This window comes from Chrysochloris asiatica, unplaced genomic scaffold, assembly GCF_000296735.1.
Source record: "Chrysochloris asiatica unplaced genomic scaffold, ChrAsi1.0 scaffold00190, whole genome shotgun sequence".
Taxonomy (NCBI): Eukaryota; Metazoa; Chordata; class Mammalia; order Afrosoricida; family Chrysochloridae; genus Chrysochloris; species Chrysochloris asiatica.
The window spans coordinates 5,709,651-5,728,582 of NW_006408708.1; the positions used below are offsets into that span (position 1 = coordinate 5,709,651).

Genomic DNA, 18,932 nt, shown 5'->3' on the forward strand with positions numbered 1-18,932 from the left:
TGTGGCAGCGGTAGTGAGGTTGGCCCAGGATCGGACATTGTTTCGTTCTGCTGTGCATGGGGTCGCTATGAGTCGCTTCTGACTCGATGGCACCTGACAACAACAGCAATAACAAAGGCAAGAAGTGACTGGCTTACAAACTTTCAAGAGGCAATCTGGACCCAGAGGGCAAGGAGGAAGGCAGAATCTCCACAGAGTAATATCCAATCTGTCTGGGAGGGACTAATGTAAGGAGATGCGTATACGTCTCTTGTGATACAATAGTGAATAATTGTTATTAGGACTGACTGTGAAGGTTGGAAGTGTAAAGGTAGATGTTTTGTAGCAAAGGGAGGGGGTTGATTAACTGCAATCTAAGAGTGGAGGTCCCTGGGACCATCAAGCGGAGCAGAGAGCTGGACCCTACCTATGGAAGCAGTGATGCCAGAGATGGAGGCAGAGACAATGACATCGAGAGATGAAGCACCTGGGGTCTTTAGACTCATAGAACGAGAGGGTTTGTGTGCTGACCACGGGGTGGAGGGGAGGAGAATTTCCATATGAACTATCACATAATTCACAATAAAACATTTAAAAAATAAAATGGGGGGGTGAGGGAGCAATAATGTAAAAAACAAACAAACAAACATCTGGGGTAGTTCTCCTCTGTCCTATAGGATTACATGAGTTGGATAAACTTCAGGGCAGTGGGTTTAGGTAGGTGACAATAGGAAAATCACAAAGTGTACCTTTCCTTTCCCCAAACAATTTCAAACATTTCAAAATGTCCTAAGAAGGCTGTCATGAAAAGGGAAAAAACAAAATCAAAATGGTGCAACACGTGACCTGAAGGATGTAGTTCTGGGAACATGGATGGGAGTATGACTGCCAAGAATTCTGAAGGTGAGTCTGCAAGTCACACTCCATTGCTGTTTGATCTCAATCTTTTACATTCGTATGCTGAACCCTCAGGTTCATTTTTCCACCTTCACGTGCTTTCTGGATGCCTGATAGCTGGATCCTTCAAACCACACAACCCTACCAAATCCGGAAAATGCACACTTACCATCTTCCTCATAGAGAAGGCCCATGTGCGCATGTGCATCGGCTTCTTTCTTCCCACCGTCAATTTTGATCAGTTGAGCAATCTTAAAACATCGTTCATAGAAGTGATTCCTTACCCACTTGTCTTCAGGATTATTGAAGTAACAGGCCAGAGCATGCAAGTTATTATATACATCTTCAAGGTATCCTGCAAAGAGAGGAAAACATTAAAAAATGTGTCATGAAGCTTCCCTTCAAATGGCAAACCAATACAGTGGCATTTAGCTTTCTACTTGACCTTAAAAGTATGAAAAGTATTTTAAAAATAAAATGTAAATGCAAAAATTAAATTAATGCATTTTGACTATAAAAACAATTGTGCCAATTAAAGGCTATTCAGATGATTTTGTTGTTGTTGTTGTTAGGTGCCATCAAGTTGGTACCGACTCATAGTGACCTTGTTATTGTTGTTGTCATGTGCTGTGGAGTCGGTTCCGACGCATAGCGACAATGTGCAGGGTTTCCGAGGCTGTAAATCTTTATAGGAGCAGAAAGCCTCATCTTTCTCCTGTGGATCAGCTGGTAGTTTCAAACTGCTGACCTTGCGGTTCACAGCCGGATTCATAACCACTACGCTACCAGAGCTCCTTAGTGACCTTAAGTACAGCAGAATGAAACACTGCCCGATCTTGGGCCAACCTCATTACTGTTCCCATGCTTGAGTCCATCGATTCTGCCACTTGACCAATCCATCTCATTGAGGGTCCTTCTCTTCTTCTCTGACCCTCCACTTTACCAAAGGTGATATCCTTCTCCAGCGACTGGTCCCTCCTGACAATATGTCCAAAGTATGAGAGATGAAGTTTAGCAATCCTGGCCTCCAAGGAGCACTCTGGCTGCACTTCTTCCAAAATGGATCTATTGGTCCTTTTGGCAGCCCATGGCACTTTCAATATTCTCCCCCAACACCATAACTCAAAGGCATCAATTCTTCTACGGTCTTCCTTATTCACTGTCCAGCTTTCACATGCATATGAGGTTATTGAAAATACCATGGCTTGGGTCAGGTGCACCTTAGTCTTCAAGCTGACATCTTTGCTCTTCAACACTTTAAAAACGTCTTGTGCAGCAGATGTGCCTAATACAATATGCCATTTGATTTCTTGACTGTTACTTCCATGAGTGTTGATATTTGAGCCAAGATGAATGAAGTCCTTGACAACGTCAATCTTTTCTTCATTTATAAAAATAATGTTTATTTTTCCAGTGGTGACAATTTTTGTTTTCTTTGAGATGTAATCCATACCGAAGGCTGTGGTCCTTGATCTTCATCAGTAAATGTTTCAAGTCCTCTTCACTTTCAGAAATCAAGGTTGTATCATCTGCACATCACAGGTTGTTAATGACTCTTCCTCCAATCCTCATGCCATATTTTTCTTCATAGAACCCAGATTTTTTGATTATTTGCTCAACATACAGGTAGAATAACTATGGTGAAAGACTTCAACCTTGTCGCACAACTTTCTTAATTTTAAACCATTCAGTGTCCCCATGTTCTGTTTAAACAACTGCCTCTTGTTCCATGTACAGATTCCTCATGAGCATAATTAAGTGTTCCAGAATACTCATACTTCACAATGTTGTCCATAGCTTGTCATGATCCACACAATAGAAATCCTTTGCATAGTCAATAAATCACAGGTAAACATCTTTCTGATATTCTCTGCTTTCAGCTAAGATCCATCACACATCAGCAATGATATCCCTCATTCCACGTCCTCTTCTGAATCCAACTTGAACCTCTGGAAGTTCTCTGTCAATGTATGCTTGCAGCCATTTCTGTATTCCCTTTAGTAAAACGTTACTCACATGGGATATCAAAGAGATTGTCTGATGATTTACGTATTTTGTTGGGTCATCTCTCTTTGGATTGGGCACAAATATGGGTCTTTTCCAATAAGTCACCCAGATAGTTGTCTTACAAATTTCTTGGCTGAGATGAGTGAGTACCTCCTGTGCCGCCTCATTTTCTTGTAAAATTTCAATTTTTATTCCATCAATTTAGATGAACATAGCCATAAAAACTTTCCCCAAACTTAGAATATGTTAGAACTACATATATTATTAGGGGAAAATAGTAGATTTTTTGTAAGATGAAGGGTAAACTATTACCAGTTAGCAATTTGCAGTTTGGGAGAAGAAATGAATATGCAGTATCAAATAATTGTCCCATTTGAGGTTTTAAAAGTATGTATAGATTTCAGAGAAAGTAATGTTTTTTTAACATTATCATGGCAAAAAAAAAAATGTGTATAAAAAAAGCAAAGAGGAAATAGCTGTACCCAAATTTTCTAATGTAAAAGGAAAAAAAAAAAAAAATCATGGGGCTGATACATTTAAGTTGATATGGCTGTTGTAGTGCTGAAGGACAAACACTAGACCTCAATGTTGGTTTGAACTGCAAAAGTGGTTCAACTTCACCAGCCTCCCCTATACAGGGTTGTATGAGTTGGAATCAACTCAATGGCACTTAACATGGCTGATACACTTAATTATGATGAGGTTGAGCTTATAAACTCAACACACTTTGTTCTCAGTCATACTAAAAAAGAAAAGACTGGATTCCTTTGCTTTTATTTTGGACTTTTAATTTTTTTTTTACTGAAAGTGCATAAATAATAGACATCTTTTTCATTCAGACATTTATTACTTAACCTCCCACTTTTTTTTTTCTAAAACTGACCTATAAGTCCAAAAAGTGTGTTAATGAAGGAAATTTGAAGAAAAATGTTGTGTGTGCTAGTAAATTATACTTTATTTAAACCTCTCCCTAATGGTGAATATGAACAGCTTCAGAATTTTTATTCTCTCTATATTTATGCTGAAAGTAGATTGTAAATATGTAATATCCTCTGGGTTATTCTTCTAAGGAGCTTTTGTTCTAAAAATTATGTAACATGACATTTGTCAATTCAAGATTTTTCTGATGTATAATTTACTGATATCAAGTACATTGCAAACAATTTTTATAACAATCATCTGATAGAACTCACTGATAGTAATTGCTCACCACTGCTAGAAGACTAATCCATATATGTTCCTGAAGGGATTACCACTATGGGAAAATATTTATACGTTGTCCACTAGAACTTTTATAAGAGTGAAATCAAAAGGCTCAGAATATAAAAAAAACAGAGAAAGAAAGAAACAGGCTAATTACAACAAAAAAGCTTTTAAGAAGAGTGCATAAGTCACCCCTAGCATTTGAAAACCTATACCATTTCTTTACATAAATTCTTCATAAATTAAAAATGAAATGCTTAAAAAGTCTTCTCTATTTTTTAATGAACTAAGGATTCTGCAGAGTTGTTTTGCTATTTAAGGGCACTTGTGGTAGGCAACACCTTAGATGAATAGTAAATTGTTATTTTTTAAAAACAAACATTCTTACTTCAGAACTGACTTCTCTTTATGCTTATCTTTCCATCCTGAATCTCCTACCTAATACACACACAAATACTAAAGTCTGTTTCTATAATATCTTACATTCTTCATCACAATTACTGATTAGAGAGTTATTGTTTTAAAAACTCATCAGTAAAGCACTTCATATTCCCCATTGAACAAAGAAAACATATATAAAAAGATTAAAAAAAATATGTGTGGTCTTGAAATAATTTTTCTCTTTTAGGAATTAAACCTTAATATAATAATAATTCATAAACAAAATATTATGGGGGTGGTGGTTATTTTAAAGATCTTTTAAAATATAAGTTATTAAAATTTCATATTTAGAAACTACTAGTCAGAAAAGCTATTTTTTCCCAACAAGAAATGGAACATTTCTCAGTGTAGTAAGTATAAATGAATTTATGCAAAGTTTGAATCATTGGACAATCTATAGATGTAGCCTGTTGCCTTTACCTTCTAAACAGTGTTCTCCTTTTACTATATTGCCAGCAGGATATTCAGAAGATCAAAATTAATTCCACTATTTATTTTTTTAAAAATTGTATTACACTCTCCAAAGAGTACATTACATGATCAAATAATTTGGGAAATGCTCTTACCAATTTCTTTCCTTGGGTGAACCACCATATTTGTCAGTACCTGAAAGGTTATGTCAAATCCTGGAATAAACCAAACTGTTAAACTTTGATGTGAATTCACCAGCTGTTTCCCAACATTTATCCAGACAATTATTTTTCCTTCATTTTGCATAAGCACATAAACATTCCATAGAATTCTGCATGAATAGAACATACTTTGGGTATTTTAACAAATGTCATTTGTAAAAATAAACTGCAACTCAACTCTTGACAATAATTTGAAGTCAACTACAAATAATGTTAGAATTATCTATTGATTTGATTACCCACTGCCATCGCTTCCTAGACCCATGAGCTTGAGACCCTATTCATAATGCTACAGAGAGAATTCACAACAATGGTTAGTATAAGAAGTATGTCATGGACTAAGAGCCACTTAAGTATATGGAAAATAGTTTAAACAGCTTACTTCAAACCCTTCCTTACCATAAAACAGCCAAGTAATGTATACAGTAAATTAAATAACTCTAAGATATTGATCTCTAAGTCTCTAAAGTACAATCTGACCTGAGATTGCTAGTGCCATACTTTGATGAAATAAACTAGATTCTGACCCTACAGTGATGGTCTTTCCAATGAGAAGCAACCAGAATGCTCTGCGATAGCCTATTTCAGTATAATTGTCTCAGACCCTAAGACCATATGGGATTAGATCTTGAAACACTATTGTTGTTGTCAGGTGCCATCGAGTCGGAACCGACTCATAGCGACCCTATGCACAGCAAAACGAAACAATGTCCGATCCTGGGCCAACCTCACTACCGCAGCCACACTTGACGCCAACAATGATGCCACCTGGCTGATCCATCTCGTTGGGGGTCTTCCTCTTTTTCTCTGACCCTCCACCTTACCCAGCATGACATCCTTCTCCAGCGACTGTTCCCTGCAGACAATATGTCCCAAGTATGAGAGATGAAGCTTAGCCATCTTGGCCTCCAAGGAGCACTCTGGTTGCACTTCTTCCAAAACAGATCTATTGGTACTTTTGGCAGTCCGTGGCACTTTCAGTATTCTCCTCCAACACTACAACTCAAAGGCATCAATTCTTCTACGATCTTCCTTATTCACTGTCCAGCTTTCTCATCCATCCATATGAGGTTATTGAAAATACCATGGCTTGGGTCAGGCACACCTTAGTCCTCAAACTGACATCTCTGCTCTTCAACATTTTAAAAAGTTCCTGTGCAGCAGATTTGCCTAATGCAATACGTCATCTGATCCCTTGACTGCTGCTTCCGCGAGTGCTGACAGTTGATCCAAGAAGAATGAAGTCCTTGACAACTTCAATCTTTTCTGCATTGATAAGAATGCTGTTTATTGGTCCAGTGGTGAGGATTTTTGTTTTCTTGACATTGAGATGCAATCATACCAAAGGCTGTGCTCTTTTATCTTCATAAGTAAATGTTTCAAGTCCTCTTTCAGCAAGCAAGGTTGTATCATCTGCATATTGCAGGTTGTTAATGAGTCTTCCTCCAATCCTGACGCCAAGTTTTTCTTCATAGAACCCAGCTTCTTGTATTATTTGCTCAGCATACAGGTTGAATAAGTATGGTGAAAGAACACAACCTTGTCGCACACCTTTCCCAATTTTAAAACATTCAGTGTTCCCATGCTCCGTTCTAACAACTGCTTCTTGGTCTAGATACAGATTTCTCAGAAGTACAATTAAGTGTTCTGGAATACTCATACTTCTCAATGTTGTCCATAGCTTGTCATGATCCACACAATCGAAAGCCTTTGCTTAGTCAATAAAGCATAAGTAAACACTATTACCATATACCTATTAATATAAACTCTATGATTTCTTTAGGAATTTTGATTAAACCTTCCAAGCCCATGATATAAATACTGAGAAGTCGGTGTAATTTTTAAGTTATAGTACTCTCTGAAAATATCTGTTTGGTTAAAGTCAACATTCAGATTATATATAGAGGAAAACAGGCTAAATTGCTAATTATGGACATAAAATTAATGCATTGAAAAGTTCTGCAAATCCATTAGGTGCTTTTTATTGTCTCCCCCAGGCTTAGAAATGACATTTCCAGGGTAACTCTGTGTATGGGCGGTCCTGTGATTCAGCGTTCCCTGTCATTTATTCCATAAATATGCTTAGCTGACTAGCTCAACTATGCTAAATTCCCTTAATGTTTGAAATCCATACACGAAACAATCTGCAATCTTTCCCTGGACACTGGGGGCTCCAGTTCCTCCTACTGTGATGCTGTTCAACATCCTTCTGCTTACCTTTCCTTTCTGCAGTCTCAGCCCTGGTCAGGTAGTGATAGAAGTGATCCAATTTATCAGGCTGCTCTTCAAGAGGTTTTTGCAACCAGAAGATGGACCTAAGTCTTGCAGCCTCCCTCAGGACATCCCACCTTTCCATCAGAGCAAAGAGCTCCGTAAAAGACTTATGATAGCCCTCTTGCAGCATGTCCACACAGATGTTCTTCTTGTATGAGTTCCTGTAACTGGGAATAAGAATCAGAACAGGTAAAGCTTTATTTCAATCTTTTAAATCCACATGGTGTTTTTAATCCCATAATTAAAGGTTGTATCACACTGTCCTTCCTCTTTGTTTCTTTTTTTTCAATATCAATGAAAGAACTAAAGATCTGTGCCTCTAACACTTATAATTGAACAACTTTAGCTTAATGAAAGATGCCAGGAGCTATCTGAATACAATAATTTTGATGAGATTATGTTATAATTATATCAGTTCCAGAGCTGAGCTCCTGTTGATAAGGACAAATTACTAGTTGACTGACGGTTAAAAGAAAATAAAACAAAAAACAAACCTAACTTGATATACTCCCATATAAAAAAAGTTAATGAGCCAAGGAAAAACTTAAATATTTCATTTAATAGTCAAATAATGTAGTCGATATATTAAACAGTTTTACTGAATGCTATGGAGTTCTAACGAAGTCATTCATTAGTTCAGCTATTCATTCTTTCATGCAAAAAATATTTGTTGATGACAATTATATTTGTATTTTCAATGGGGATTAAGTCAATGATTTTTTTTTAAGGTTATTTCACTTCTAAACTCAATAATATACCACATATAAGGATATAAATGCATATTCCATTTATTTATTCAACAATTATTGAGTTTCCAACCAAGTGTCAGTCACCTGGACTAAACAGGTTTTAGTGGCCTTGCAAAGTTTACATTCTAGTGGGGAAATAAAACTAACACATAAGTAAATGAATAGTAAATAATTCAAAATGATGAAAATTTCTATGTAAGGAATAAACTTATGGTACAATACAAGAAAAACCAACAATTTCATGCTCTTCTAGTGGAATTCTGACTCAGCTTGAACCTATAGTACAGAGTACAAGTGCCTTACACATTTTCCAAAGCTGTAAATCTCTGGAAATAGACTGCTACATATTTCTCCTAAGGAGTGGCTGATGGTGTAAATCCACCCAAAGATATCTGAAAACACAGGCCTGGAAATCTGCTTTCTAAAGGTCACAGCCTTAGACTAAAACACATAAGATCATCATGAGTTGGAACCAACTCAGCAGCAAGCAACAAAAATAGGATAATAATAATTGGTTGCTGTTGTTTAGTGCTATCTAGTTGGTTCCAACTCATAGCAACCCTGTATGGGGTTTCCAAGGAGCAGCTGGCAAGCTAGAACTGCTGATCTTGTGGTTCAAACCGACTGTGCAGTTCAGCGCATGAACCCTCAGCACCACCAGTTTTGATGTTGTGCTACAGGATAAGAACTGGACTACTAACTACAAGATCACCAGTTCAAACCTATCAGCTGCTCCTTGGAAACCCTACCCAGACTCGATGGCACTAACAACAACAACAACAACAAAAATATATTTAGATCAGTTTCAGAGTAGTGTGGAAACAGAACTGGACACAGTCTAAACACCTACTTTTGACCCTGTTTTACCTAACCTCCCAGAATCTATAATCTTCTCACTTGTAAAAATGCATATTTACCTCACAGGACTCTTTTAATAATCAAATGAAATTATAAATATGAAGCTACTCTGGGACAGGTGAAGCTCTGCCCTACTGATTCTCAACACCTGGCTGTGTACTAGTTTTAAAAAAAAGTTTTAAAAAAGAAATAAGTAAAAACAACCCAAAGCCCAGGACCCATCCTCTCAAAATGTCTTATTGAGTGTATCAGTTATAGAACATACCACACAGAGAGTGGTGAGGTGGGAAGTTATGGCACACGAAGTTAGAAAAAGTCAGATTATAAATAGACCTCAAAGCACTGGTAAGAGTCTATACAAACAGGAGGAAAGGCAGCAATGAAGAAATGGGCTGAGTTCAACCACATTCCATAGACTCCCGTTGACCTGGAGATGAGAGAGAGAGAAGAGGAAGGACTGGTTGGTCCAAAGTGTGGTGAGACCTAGGGACTCCTAAGCCCATGAACAAGGACATAGCCACAGAGGGCTAGAGCTGAGAGTGAAGCATCCAGCTGATATAAAGTGAGGGGAGACACACAAGAACACCCAAACTTTCAGATAGTACGCATTTGACCTAGCCTCGATTGCTTGATAATCAGAACTCTACTAGAGGAAGATTAAAAAAAAAAAAAAAAAAAAAAGATAAAAGAAAACAGGGTAAATTGCTACAATTTGATGACCTTGACCTATACTCATGGATGTAGTAGCTCAAAATACCAACTAAGAGGGAAGGAGTCTTCATATCAAGTATCAATCCTATCTCCTCTGTATACAGGGTAGATAAGGATGGGCAACTTCAATTTTGGCTACTTAAAATGAGGGTGTGATAAAGGCATGAAGTGACTGGCTTACAAGTTTTCAACAGGGAGTTTAGTTTAAAAGTGTGTGGGGAAGATAGAGTCCCCACTGAATAGTTTTCATTTTGTAGATGGGTCTGTTGTAAAGAGATGGGGATAAGATTCTCATGATTCAATAGTGAATAATTGCTATCCTGACTAATTGCAACTGTCACAACTATAAAGGTAGAAGTTTTGAAATAAAAGCTCAGGAGTAGTTAATCTTACAGTCCAGAAACAGAGGACCCCAGGACCATCAAGGGAGACAAGCACAAGTGGAATGCAGGAACCTATCCAGAGAAGCAGTGACACCAGAGATGGAAGCAAAGATGAGGACATGGAGAAAGGAAGCAGCTGAGGACTCTTGACTCACAGAAAGAGAGAGACTGAGTGCTGGTGGCCAGGAGGCAGGCTTGTAGAATGTGCCTTGGGTTGTTTAAATTATTATATATTCCTGAAGTGTTTTTGTGTACATTTCCCCACCCCCACCAAAAAAAAAAAAAAAAAGGAAGAAGTAAAACAGGGAATGGAAGCAAATACTGTTGTGATGATGCAATGAGAAAATTGTAATCATTACAATGAAATGATGATGTAAAGCCGATGTTCTCCTATGTGAACTATCACTCAGTTCACACACACACAAAGAGCCTATACAAACACAGAAATAGTGTATGATAATTGAAGGATTTGAGTCAAGAAAATGACCTAGTGAGATTTAATCTTAGAAAGGTTGCCTGGAAGCAGTATCCCCGCTGAATTGCAAGTTCTACACCTCTCTCCCAAGTGCATCCCCAGATAAAGGTATCTATTGAGTAGGACTAATCCAAAGAGAATAAAGAAAACATCATGGTCAAATGCACCATCTGAATACAAATATATTTAAAATGAAGATGGGAAGAGTAATAGCAGGTTTGGTCTGGTTGTCCTTGTCCTCCAATGGAGATGAGGAAGGAAAAGTAGAGAAAGAGGTAGTGAGATGTAATGAAGGGCCATGTCTTCTACTCTACTCAAATCCTAGAGGACATTGAGGAATAGAACAAGTATCATATACTGTGAAATTCCATGGAATTTAAGAGTAGATAACAGCTGTGTTATGTTTTCTATCTAGGATTCTTGACGTTGAGAGAAAAACTAACAACCATGTCCTTCTGGCCCTTAACATGGGCACTAAAAGGAAGAAGGCGGCACTGTGTAGGTATGCTAGGCAGAATCAGAGCAGAACCTGTCCCTAGAATTTTTCATAGCCCCCAAATAGCATCTCTAATTATGCCCACATTTTCCTTCTACTTGTCTACTGCTTGTCTCTGGAAGGCTGTTATTGTTGTTGTTGTTATTAGGTCATCGAGTCCTTTCCAACTCATAGCAATCTTATGCAAAACAAAATGAAACACTGCCTGGTCCTGAGTCGTCCTCACAATCATTGTGGCACTTGAGTCAATTGTTGCTACCACTGTGTCAATCCATCTTGTTTAGGGTCTTCCTCTTTTTCACTGACCCTCCACTTTACTAACCATGATATCCTTTTCCAGAGACTGATCCTTCTTGATGATATGCTTAAAGTATGAGGGATGAAGTCTGGCCATTTTAGCTTCTAAGGAGCATTCTGACGGTACTTCTCTCAACACAGAATTGTTTGGTCTTCTCGAAGTCCATGGCATTTTTAAATATTTTTCTCCAACACCATAACTCAAATGCACCAATTCTTCTACAGTGTAGAAGAATTATTCATAGTCCAACTGTCACATGCATATGAGGCTATTGAAAATATCATAGATTAGATCGGGCATACCTTAGTACTCAAACTGACATTTTTGCTCTTCAACACTTTAAAGAGGTCTTGTGAAGCAGATTTGCCTAATGCAATACGTCATTTAATTTCTTGACTGTTGCTGTCATGAGTGTTGATAGTGGATCTAAACAAAATAAAGTTTTTGACAACTTCAATCTTTTCTCCATTTATCGTGATAGTATTTATTGGTCCAGTGGTGAGGACTTTTGTTTTCTTTACATTGAGGTTCAATCCATATTGAAGACTGAAGTCTTTGATCTTCATCAGTAAGTATTTTAAGTCCCTGTTACTTTCTGCAAGCAAGATTGTATTATCTACAGGTTGTTAATGAGTCTTCCTCCAACCATGATGTCACATTGTTCTTCATATAATTCAGATTCTCAGATTTGCTCAGCATACAGATTGAGTAAGTATGGTGAAAGAATACAACCACGGTGTACACCCTGGTGTAAACCATTTAGGGCCTTCTTGTTATGTTCAAACAACAGCCTCTTGTTCTATATACAGGTTCCTCAATGAGCATGAGTATTCCAGAATACTAATTCTCCACAATGTTGTCCATAGCCTTGTCATGATATATAGTCAAAAACTTTTGTGTTGTCCATAAAACATAGGTAAGCATCCTTCTGGTATTCTCTGCTTTCTGTCAAGATCCATCAGATTGGAGCAATGATAGCCTTCATTCCACGTCCTCATCTGAATCCAGCCCTGTCAATGTACTGTTGCAACCAATATTGAATTACCTTTAGCAAAATTTTACTTGCATGTGACATTAATGATACTATCTGATGATACCTGTATTCTTTTGGGATACCTCTCTTTGGAATGGGCACAAATATGTACTTACTGATGAAGATAAACAACAAAACAAAAACTACAGCTTTCAGTATTGGTTGCACTTCAACATAAAGAAAACAAAAATCCTCACCAATGGACCAATAAATAACATCATGTTATATGGAGAAAAAAATGAAGTTGTCAAAGACTTCATTTTGCTTGGATTCACTATCAACACTCATGGAAGCAGCAATCAAGAAATCAAATGATGTAATGCATTAGGCAAGTCTGTTGCACATGACCTCTTTATAATGTTCAAGACCAGAGATGTCAGTTGGAGGACTAAAGTACACCTGACCCAAGCCATAGTATTTTCAGTAGCCTCAAATGCATGTGAAAGTTTAACAATGAATAAGGAAGACTGCAGAAAAATGGATGTATTGAGAAATCCCATGGATTTCCAGAAGAACTAACAAATCTGTGTTAGAAGTAGTCAGAAAACTTCTTAGAAGCTAGGATGGCGAAACTTTATCTTTCATAGTTTGAACATATTATCAGGAAACATCAATTCCTGGAGAAGGACATCATGCTTGGTAAAGTGGAGGATCAGTAAAAATGAGAAAGACGCCTAATGAGATGTATTGGCACAGTGGCAGCAGTGATGAACTCAAATGTAACGATTGTGAGAATTTCATTTTATTTTTAGGTTATAGTAAATTTTCAAAATTTATTCTTCTTTAGAAAAGAGGTTTCAAAGAGAAATATATTTAAAATATACATATAATTATACTGTTGGTATTGTCTTTATTTCATAGATACTTATGTATGTGTCATTATCATTATTTAAACCTTGGTAATGCTGACGAGCAAGAAAGCAATGATAGCAATTCATTAAATAGGTTTCTATTTAAACCTTCATAGTTAATGTGATTACTTCTTTTAACCAGAATTATCTTCATTATTAAAATGAAATGGGTGTCTGTAAACAAAAATGTGTGCTTATACCCCCATTTATTTATACTTCGCAGGTTTTATGCTCCATGGTAGAAGACTGCAGTCAACTTTACTTGAAAATGTATATTTTAAAACAAGAATTACAAATGGTTCAATTCATTTTATTTTTTATAGTTGAACAAGATGTTTTTAGTCTTTGGTTCACTTGCATATTAAAATTGTATGACTATATTGTGTCAAACTATCAGAAGAGGAAAATATTCCTTGACCTGAATCCATTAAACTAGGGGAAAGCAAACGAGAAGTTTGGTGAAATTTGTAGAGAGATTTTGATAGTATAGATTTAGAGGAGAGCCTGTCATCCACAGAGCAGAAGATACGATACTTCTGTATAAGCAGAACATGGATTTCCATCCTAAGGAAACAAAAATTTGTACACAAAGATCTTTAAGGTTGCACTGGGTTAATGAGAACTACAAGTAGACAAGAACAGAGTTGAGGATGAAATTAAACACTCATGCATTTCATTTGGATTTCATTACCATTTTGCCATTTTAGGGCAGTATTCAATGAAGATACTATGCAACTATTCTGAATTTGCATCAAACTTCCTCTAGAAATTTCTGAGATTTAAGAAAACATTTTAAAACTGGAATAGAGTAAGGCTGAATAATCTGACGTTATTTGATAACAGCTGAATGTGTGGAGAGTTGTGGAATGGGGTGATTGCTTTTAAAAAGCCAGGGAGCTACCACATCACTTTAAAACTCTGCCTTAAACTATTTTGAGCCACTACAATTTATAGGGCATCTACAGCATGTCAGGCACTGTGTCGACATCATTTCTAATGCACACAATAACTCTACAAAGTGCTACTTCCATTTTTACAGATAACAAAACTGTCTTCAGTGAGGTTGTGACTTGCCCAAAGCCATACAAGGTAATAAATGGCAGAGTTGGAATTCATACCCTGGTTTCTCTGGCTGCAAATTCTGAATCCTTTCCACTTCACCACATTTCCTCTTGTTATATCAACTATTGCTGATTTTTCTTCTTCTCCTCCACACAATTGTCTGTCTATTTGCATTGAATGCTTAGGAATTTGACAATTAAGGAGTATATAACTCTCTGATTTGAAAGATAGCATCCCTGCTAATCTACTTTTATGCTGAATTGGAAAAAGAAATCATTATCCTTCCTTGTGTGACTCCCCAAGAGAACACTATCCTTACACAGCCGAATCAGGCAGGCAGTAGCATCCACAAGGAGCATATTAGATGTGATTCCTACTTAAGACTGTAAAGTCTAATGGCAAAAGTACTGATAAAGGTAAACATCTAAAAGATAAAAAATACACATTTCTATAAATTTGAGAAAGATGTATGACAACTTATCTTATTTTCTCTGCACATATAAGCATTTGTATTAGTAGACTTTCAGGATCAAAATTAATTATCAAGCATTCAAACATATGATTAATATATTTAACATAATATTTAGTGGAGCTAACTGAAAGTACTGTGTCAAGGTGAAACTCATATTTGGTAAAATATTCCAAAAACAGCTCAATAAAATACAATGCTTTAAAACAAGATGATAAAACTTTTATTAAATCTGACAACTATAAGCTCAAAAGATGTGTAATATCTAATCGAAAGTCAGGATGGTATTTTATTCCGTTATCTTAATATTTATAAGTCACTAGTGGGTTATCTATGTGTCAGCTATAATGCTGTACATTCATATGGTAGGGATAAATGTTATTGGAATTACCTACGGGATAATTACATTGACTCTTAAATTAATACTTAAATAGCTCCAGTTAATATAATTTCCATGGAATAAAACGAGTCTCTATTCTTACTCTTACATACCACTGTATGTAGATATCCCATATAATTAGAATTAAAAAATTAACTGTTTCTCACACGAACTGTTAAAAATCACATTACAAATTTGAGTATATTTTACAGTTTCTTTTTGTGACAAGGTTATCTCCCCCGTCCCCCCTCCAAAATTAACTGAAACAAACATATAGAATTTCCCTAGCTCAAGGAGCTCTGGAAGCGTAGTGGTTACGTGTTGGGCTACTAATTTCAATGCCAGAAGTTCAAAACTACCAGCAGTTCCTCGGGAGAAAGATGAGGCTTTCTGCTCTGGTTAAAGATTGACCGAGCGAAAACCCTGTACAGAGTCATTGTGAGTCGGAACTGACTCCATGGCACATAACCACCAACAACCATGAATATATATGCAAAGAGAACTTAAGACAATTTTTGTTTTCACTGTTCTGAAATTACTTTAAGAGCATACAGAATAATAATGAAAACTGAAAGCATTTTTCTTAACTTTGCACATGTAGATTTCAAATTACTATTCGTCATGTTGTTGTTGTTAAGGACCGTGGAATCTTTACGGGGAGCAGTAATTCTCATCTGTCTCCCCCAGAACGGCTGGTAGTTTCGAACTGCTGAACTTGAGGTTAACAGCCTGATTCGTAACCACTATGCTACCAGAGCCCCTTACTATTTGTCACAGTATTGATTAATACTAATTTAAAAGTATACTACCATAACTTGCATATATTTTTTTACAATAGTACATTTGAAGAATTAAGATATTTTAGGACTTTTATTTTCCATGTACTTCAAAATACAGCAAGAAAAAAGTTTCAATTTGCTAAAGAAGGCTTGTTCTTAAATTTGAAGGATTTCCAGTGAGTTGACTGGTCTCTGGGGGCATCTACTGGAAATGTAGCAAATTGCAGTTATATCGTAAAAATTTGATAATCTTCATTATCCATCTTAATACAGATATTATTTTAATTGTATGCAAATAAGGTGACACTCAAAGAAGATACATGTAAAGTTATGCATGGTATTCCATATCACCCATCTGGCAACAGTACAACACGTAGCTGTCTAGGAGATCAGTTAACAAATATGCAACTTCTAAAAATGTAAATAGGGTATAGTGGTATACCATAAATTAACAGCGTTCAAACCATCCCATTTTCATGTCTGGGAAAATGAGAAATACATTTTAAAGATAAACAAGTTAGCAAGCTATTCTTATTAACCTAAACAAAATACATATAAAAAGCAAACAAATTCATTTTGCATTTCCATACATTCACCAATCATGAAAAAATCTGATGATCACCTTTTATTTTCTATATGGCTTAATTTTACCCATATACATATTATACCTCAGTAAATTGTAATGTAACAGAAAAGATGCTCTCCTTTGTCATAATTAGTCATTAAAATTAGATTTCATAATTAAAATGAATGTCCTTATTAATTTCTTCTAAAATGTTAAGGGAATCCCTTAAAGAACAATGAGCATATAATGATCAGAGTACATTCCATACAATTTATGTATAGTTTTAACATGTATTTCAATAAGCAACAAAAAATTCTCTATAAAATTATTATAATTTTGATTAATCATATAGTTGGAATTTTAATATCACTCTCATTTTAACAATCTTTTCTTGGTGACATTTATAGTTCATATTTGCTTTAAGAAAAAGTAAAAAAAAAAAAAAAGAGAGAAAATAATTGTGTTGACAGGTATTGTGCAGTACTTATATGTCTTATAAATCCTATAAATTCCACTTCAGAAAGATCAAAATATCTACCATTTTAGATTATTTCAATTAGTCAAACATCATGAATGTATTCATAAGTGTGTTTCATTAGAAGTATTCTTCAAATAAATTCAATATCACCTTTAATCATATAAATTGAAAAATAACATAAAAATGTTATCAGAAAATCATGAGTTTCAGTGTAGCAGAATGTTTGTTCAATTTAGATTTAAAGTGATTAGTTAACTGAACTAAACTGATAACTTCAGAATAAATCAATGAAATGTCCCCTAGAAGTTTATGGAATATAATTTTTGATGTCATTTTATGAACAATTAGAAGTTTACTCATTTGAATCTTCAGATGAAATTGTTACATATGCATGTTTTGTCTTATGTTTTTAGAAAATATACATTTCCTTCTGTTAACAATTAAAGTTAGAAAATACAGGCACACTCTCAACATTACAATAGTTCAAATACAAAAAGTGAAAAGTGCCACTCCAAAAAAAACCAACCAAACAACAAAAAAAACAACTAAGCAGTCTTTTATTCTTTGAAAAATAAACTTATAACAATAATATCTAAGAACTAAAGTTTATCTCATAGTACTCTGTAAGTGGGACTATTACTTAAAGCATTCTTTCAACACATAACAACATATGAAGATAGTTGATTGTCTATTTGCTATTTTGTCAATAGCACCAGAAGAATTTATTTCAACAAGAGTTATTTTAAGATACAAGTTATATTTTTGTAGAGTGGAAGAGAGATTATTTTTTGGATTCAGTTATATTAGAACTGTTGTTTAGCAGTTTTCTGAGATCAATAAATTTAACAAATTCAATAATGTTTTCACTGGTAATTGTTACTGGTTATCAGATTAGAGTCTTGGTGATTAAACACATTACAGAATTGTGACTCTTTCAAATGTTAACTATTGCCTTTAATACTAGAAAGCAATTTAGTACGTAAATACAAAGTTAAAAATGATTTATTCACTCAAGTGATCATCATTCAATTAAATATTTGAAGTATAGCTATTGTCATCATTTAGAAATGAATAAACTACTCTTAAGTCAATATACTGTACTACCAAAATATTTACACATGTAAGCTGTGACATTGGGGATTTTAACATCATTCATTGCACTTATTAAAAAATCTCAAACACATTTTTAAAAAGTTCTTCTACAGAAGATTGGTGAAAAACAGTGGAAGAAAACTCCTTTCTATAAGGATAATTACACATACAATTTTTTAAAGATGGTCTTATTGCTTATAAACTCCCTAGAGAAAATCAAACATTTTGAAACAAAGGAATACTTTAAGTTGAAGACACAGGAAAGTTTGAAATGAATGTCATTGTTTAACAATGTTCAAGGAAATCATTTTCAAGCCAAAAGTAAAACACTTGATTCCAAACACCTTTACCTAAACGAGGCGATCATGGATTTTTGTTATTGTATTTTAAATTGTACTTTAACATCCAACTATAATAAAACCAATTAAACATAAGGTTAAAAATAAAGTCTGAAAATAATATTGTTTTTGAAATGAGCCACAAGTGACAAAACAGGAATATATACGTATATGATTCTATTATATTCTGCTCCTAATAAAATGACAAGCATAAGAAAAAGAAGAGAAAAACAAAAAATGAGCTAACTTCCATATGACTACAAAAATATGCAAACATGGCAATGCTAGCTCATCATCTACACATTTATGTTCAAATTAGAATTTTCTGTTTTTTTCTATTAACATAAAACTCTATGGAGTATAATATTCTCTCTTTTTTGAAATATAATTCTGTGTTGTCCTCCATGTTTTTGAAAATCTTATTATGTAGAATTTTGTTTCAAATAACATCATCACTTACTTTCTTATTTCAATTTCCTTTCC

At 35.2% G+C, this 18,932-nt stretch overlaps 1 protein-coding gene across 1 annotated transcript in view; it reads right to left on the reverse strand.

Annotated features, from left to right (window-relative positions):
- The window catches only part of TTC29 (tetratricopeptide repeat domain 29), a 467,422-nt gene that overhangs the window by 385,886 nt on the left and 62,604 nt on the right, over positions 1–18,932 (reverse strand). The window contains exons 3-4 of the mRNA XM_006872284.1: positions 7,377–7,600; positions 1,046–1,231 (exon numbers count right to left, since the gene is read on the reverse strand). Of these exons, the coding sequence (XP_006872346.1) occupies positions 1,046–1,231; positions 7,377–7,600 (410 nt within the window). The remainder of the gene's footprint in view (positions 1–1,045; positions 1,232–7,376; positions 7,601–18,932) is intronic.